Source organism: Ipomoea triloba, chromosome 10, assembly GCF_003576645.1.
Source record: "Ipomoea triloba cultivar NCNSP0323 chromosome 10, ASM357664v1".
NCBI classification, from domain to species: domain Eukaryota; kingdom Viridiplantae; phylum Streptophyta; class Magnoliopsida; order Solanales; family Convolvulaceae; genus Ipomoea; species Ipomoea triloba.
In genome coordinates, this window is record NC_044925.1 from 29,363,185 (window position 1) to 29,369,214 (window position 6,030).

Sequence of the window (6,030 nt, forward strand, 5' to 3'; positions counted from 1 at the left end):
TTTAAAATAATTGAACTACTCCTGTAGCTGCAGCTAGCTACGATAAGGTTTTTCTCTAAGAGCCAGCTCAAGAAATCTCAGGGCAGGCCTATATATAAGGGCTATCATATCCGGCCACAAATTTGTATGAGTGGAAGAAAACTTGTTGATTATTCGTGTGTGTATATATATATATATATATATATATATATATATATATATATATATATATATATATATATATATATATATATATATACAGGTGAAACTAAAATGAGTGAGCTACCAGAATCCACCTTATATAGGATTCAAGTGGACGCGGCGAAACTGCCTGTAAGTAGTTACAAGCGCCGAGGTTTAACCTACGCGACCTTCCAACCTTTTGAGGTAATTGAAACATATGATCCATTTCAACTAAAATTTTAAATTAGTAGTTGGGAAAATTGTATTTTTCATCTCTAAGTTATACTATAATTGTAGAATTCGTCTTTAAGTGTTGGTCAAACTCATTTTTCGTCCCTAAGATATCATTAGCGTTGCACTTTTCGTCTCTTTACTAACAAAACATTAGCGACAAAATTTGCAACTTTAGTATAACCCAGGAACGAAAAGTGAGCACAAAAAGTTAATAAAAATTAGACGGAAAGTGCAACGTCAATAATAACTTAACAGCAAAAAGTGAACACAACCAACACTTATGGAAGAATTTTACAATTATCCTATAATTTAGGGACGAAAAGTGTAATTTTTTCCTTAATAGTTAAATTGCATATTTATGTTTATATATGTTTACCCAAAATAGTATTGTCTAAAATTATTGACAAAAACATTATTTCAACCCACTAATACAAGGAAGATGAATATTAGTCAAAAAATGAAACAAATAATAAATTCCAAACAAGGTAAGATTCATATTTTCAATACCTTAAAGATCAAGACATCAAAGAAGTATATAAAAAGATCACTTCCCTAGAGGTCAAGCGAGCACACACAAAATTCCCCATATACTGTCTTCAATTCGGAGTTCAGTGTACTAAGAGAAAAGTATAAGTGCTTCTAGCTTATACCGTTCTAAAGTTTCCTTAGTAGTACGAGAGATAGGTTACTGAAGGCAAGGCCGATAAAAGGGTCATGTCTAGTACTCGGTGGTTGAAAATTGTTGGGTGGAGGCTAGTAAAGCTCCTATGTGACACCCCGAAATTTATTCACCATTTTTGTTACAAAATGATTTTTACCCAAAAATGTTTCTAACTATTCATTTTTCAGAAAATTTCAGCTCGGCGCAGTCCGAAAGATTTATTCGGTAAACATACTTCCCGAACTCCGTTTTACTTGAAATTTTTATTTTAGAACCCCAACCTATAGTAATTGATATCCTTAAAAATTTTTGGTCATTTGGATATTTGAGTAAACACAGTACAGAAAATTACGTTTTTGCTCTTGGCAGTGTGCTGTCCAGAATTTTTCTCTTTGGACTAGTTTTGGAAGAAAATTCAAAAACCATACTTCTACTCCTTAGATTTCTATGAAATTTTATATGTGGGTTCTAGACTTGCTTAAGTACACATTTGAAGAAAATGGTATCAAAATACCTTACCAAATACTCCCAATAAAATTTTTAATCCGGATCCAGTGTTCTGCCAATTTCTGCCAGCACATGTATTCTTCAATTTGATACCAATTATTTGACTGATATCATCTATGTTTTAATTTTATTTTGTCTCTTCTAGAACCGAGGCAGCCACCCTATTGTCCCTAAATTATTTTCTACCGTAACTATATCTGATTTAATCCCTAACTGGCAAGGAAGTCTTACTCTACAAGACACACCATGGAATTGTGACAAGTGTCACATTATTTACCATATGGTAATAATAAATTAATTAATTAGGATGGATTATGGAATAAGTCTTGCAAGGAAGATTATAGGATAAGTCTTGATAGAAACTTACTCTCCAAGCTCCAAATTGAGACTTGATCTCCAAGCATCCTCTTCCTTATCTTACAAGATATAACATATAAACTTACTCTCCAAGCTTCTTCATCCTTATCTTACAAGTTGCTATAAATAGAGCTTTGATCTTCCATTTTCCCATTCATTCCCATCTTGGCCGAAATATTGGAGAGGAAAGAGAGAGAAAGATTTCATCTTCATTTTTGTGTTCAAGGAGCTCCATAACCATTGCCTTCACAAGTTCTTCCATACTAGGTAAAACTATGGTTTTATTCGGTTAAGAAGAGTAGAATCCTTTCCTAGAACTTAGTTTTAAGCTAAGAATTCTTGAAAATATTGTTATTATGATGGAAATTAATTAGGATCTTCGGTGGAAATTTGGAGGAAAGGATCACAACAATTTCTACGGTTTTAAAAGCTACTTGAGAGGTAAGAAATCCCTTAAGTTGGTTTTGTCACTTAAGATTTGATGATTGATAGTTGAGAAAGGGATTTATGAGCTTTGTGTTGAAAAATATGGATATACTTACATATGTGTACTCATAATAATTATGGAGATGATAGTAGAGGTGTTCGCCACTGCGTTGTTCACACTGTCCAGGACTGGCCGTGTGTGCGGACGCAGGGCCGGACGCGCGTCCACCGTGCGTCCGGGCTGGGCGAAGAGTGGCAGAATCGGTAGACGCGGTACTGGACGAGCGTCCACTGGGCGTCCGATGGTGCGGATGTGTAAGCCTTGATTATTGTTATTGATGTTTAGATGAGGGGGTTGTAATGATCCTAAGAGATTATCATGAATATGAAGGTTATAGACATAAGCTATGCCAGATTAAATGGTGATTATGATAATGAAGGTTAGAGATATGAATATGATGATCTAATGGTGTAAGCCTTGATTATTGTTATTGATGTTTAGATGATAGGGTTGTAATGAACCTAAGAGGTTATTATGAGAATGATGATGATGATGTTACAGCATGTTGATACATGGGTTATGAAAGGGTGATGAAGTTAGGATGGTTATTACTGATGATTGTAATGATGATAGATAGTAATTAGAGCTTAATTAAGGATTACTGGATGATGATGTAAATATTTGTTAGCGATGAACTAATTATTGGTTATGATGTGGTTAATAATGGGGATAGATTGACATTAAAGATGGATTAACAGTGGAGTTCAGGAGGTAATTAAGCTTTAATTATAGTGATTAAGGACTGATGATAGTTATTAAGGTTGAATGACTGGATGAATAGATTAAATGGTGTTTATTTTGAGAGATTGAAATTATCTCCTTGGTAATTATTATGAGATATTGGAATTATTCCTTTGGAATTTATTTTGAGAGTTGGGAATCTCTCTATTGGTGAATAAGTTATGGTTTAAAGGAATTTTGAGTAGTGATGATATTATGATATATATATTGAGGAAATTGTTATATGGAAAAGTTAAGGTAAGGATATTATTATGATATGTATTGCGGAAATTGTTATATGGAAATATTGAGATAAAGATTGTATATGGTGAATCTTGAGGAAATAGTTGTTGAACAATTTTAGATTATGGTTAGGCAATGACTTTACCTCTTAGAAATTTATACATATTTGGATGTGTGATTTCCTCAAGTTATATTTCTAATGGTGTTGATGATGGTGAAAGTTGTTGATGATGATAATGACAAGGATAACCATCTATTATTAGTTAATGGTGGAACCATGATTATGGATTACCGATGAGGATTGGATTGTAAGATGGACTGAAATTCATGATAAGGAACAAGGTTAAGGATGTTAATATTAATGGTGCTATGAATCGATTGATTCATAAATGGTTGACTATGGGTTCGTACTATTATAATAATAGTATTAAAAATGGATATATGTAGTGTTAGTAGAATATATAAGTGTATAACTAGGTGGATGGATTTTAAGTATGAGACTTGAATATGAAGTATATCCAAAAATGTTTATGAAAACTTACGTTGAAGAACGTATGCTATTTTGGTACACAGGTTGTCAAAACCTTATTTTTGAAGGAAAATACCATTTTTAATGAGTGTGTACCTTACTTGAATGATGAGAAAATGATGTTTGAAAAGCCTGCGGGTACTGAAAGTATTTTGAAAATCCTTCATGAGCTAATGAGGTAGCCAATTTCAAGTATTAGGCTCGAATGAGAAATATGCCCAAAAGAAATGATTTGAGAAAGAAAAACTGAAGGAATGATCATGTTTTCAAAACCTTAGTTTCTAAAGTAAGTTGAGGAGGACCTTGATTGACCCACGGGTGGCTTTAAGTGCCATTGCCCAGTGGTCGTTGTGTTATATTGTATGATCATTCATACTGTAGGGCGAAGTCTATTCGTCGTTATGTTATATTGTATGACTAGTTCATACTGCAGGGCGAAGTCTATTCGCCGGGTACTATATAACTCGTAGGATGAGGTATTCCTATGGGGGTGTGCACACTTAAAGTATAGTTACTCTAGAGTCCGGGTAGGTGTCGTTTTAACGGACCTGGCTAGGCCAGCTAGGAATCATTTTAACGAACCTTACGACTAGGGGATCAGTGTTAGATCGGGTGATGATCACTGAACCCGAGTTCGATGATCCGAGTGGTCAGAGAGGGAGTTATGAGAATGCTCCAAAGGCCTCACGCTTGCTAATATGAAACTAAGGAAGTGGTAAAGATGAGAAAAGAGTTACTCTGTAACGACCTTGAGAAAGAAATGATTTTGTCTTAAGAGACGTGTTTTAAAAACCTTTGTTGAATCTTGGGTGACCATGGATTCTCTTACTTAGCCGTCGTGCTAACTACACTTCAATGTGTTTTTCTTTTAACAGATGTTGTCTAGTGTGGGCTCCTGTGGCCCGATGAGCTCTGAATAGGATGGAAGTCGAGGTTGAAGACTACTCTATCCTAGAATAGACACCCTGGAAGGATTATTTCCATATGTATTAAGTTGGAATATTGATGTGGTTATTTGATGTTGTAAGTTTAGCCTTAGCGTTTGGGTATAGGAGAAATACCTAAGCGTGGCGGTAACACCCAATTTTCTGTTGGTTAGATGCTTCCGCAATGTATTATTAGGGATTCTGTAATAAATCCAAGATGTGAAAATTGGGGTGTTACATCCTAAGGGGCCAAGTCCAGCACCCAGCCTATCTTGAACAATGTAATGGTGGCCTATAAGTAAGGAAATAAGTTAGGCTTTGGCTACTAGCTGTAACTTTGGGCATGAGTGGTAAGAGCTTGATCCTAACAGTTATAATAGAGAAATAGGAAGATCCACTATATTTTGTATAAGTGTTTCTAACTTTTGTGCTTAAAACTGTGCTCATAGTGAATTTAGGCTTCTCTACTGATACAAGAACTACCTCGCAAATTAGAGATTTCCTCAAAATTTTCAGTACATTATTATTATATGCTCAACGTACAGGTACTAGATGACGCTGCTGATTTGAGTAACAATCAGTTGAACTGGACAAACCTGTTCCTTTGGAACAAGTTCGGCAAGAGTTTGAGCGCTGCTGATGCAGAAGCTGCCAAACTAATACAGACAATAAAAACAATAGACGACAAAACGCTTGCCCAGCTCAAGAACATGGCCAAAACTCTGTCTGATGACTTTTCTGAGGTGAAGAAAATGATTGAAGAAATGAAAGACGACTCTTCTGATCTCACCAAACTTCAAACTGTTGTTCAGAACGTTCTTCACACCAACAACTATGAAGCTAAATTCTATAAGATCGAGGCTAGACTTGACAGTCTGGAGAAATCTGTTGAGGATATCAACAATCTCACTAAAAAGATTGCTCAGAGGTTTGGAATAATATAGCTTAAGTGTACATGCACTATCATATCATATCAATACGTGAATTGAATAAGAAATCTCCTAGCTGCATGCATGCATTCAGACGCTAGAGATGGAAAAAAAATACTCTGATTTTATATTTATGCATATTTCCTTTCTGATTATGTGTGAGTGGGCGAGCCTATTTCCATTTACATATGTTGGAGATTAGGTTATGCGTCTCTTCTCTGATCTATTGTACTCTTATTTTCGGTTTTATGTAAAATAATAATATGGTGTATGTT

The 6,030-nt window shown here is 35.0% G+C and overlaps 1 protein-coding gene across 1 annotated transcript; it reads left to right on the forward strand.

Annotated features, from left to right (window-relative positions):
- The first annotated feature begins 221 nt into the window (after positions 1–221).
- On the forward strand, positions 222–5,787 carry LOC116031460. The gene is made up of 2 exons (XM_031273680.1): positions 222–366; positions 5,372–5,787. Exons 1-2 carry the CDS (start codon positions 253–255, stop codon positions 5,768–5,770), a joined length of 513 nt encoding a protein of 170 aa, XP_031129540.1. The 5' UTR covers positions 222–252; the 3' UTR covers positions 5,771–5,787.
- The last annotated feature ends 243 nt before the right edge of the window (positions 5,788–6,030 follow it).

Excerpts from the sequence above, each read along its gene's own strand:
- LOC116031460 (XM_031273680.1), top strand. The coding sequence starts at position 253 with ATGAGTGAGCTACCAGAATCCACCTTATATAGGATTCAAGTGGACGCG. Across the intron at positions 367-5,371 it reads CGACCTTCCAACCTTTTGAG|GTACTAGATGACGCTGCTGA; the intron begins GTAATTGAAACA and ends CTCAACGTACAG.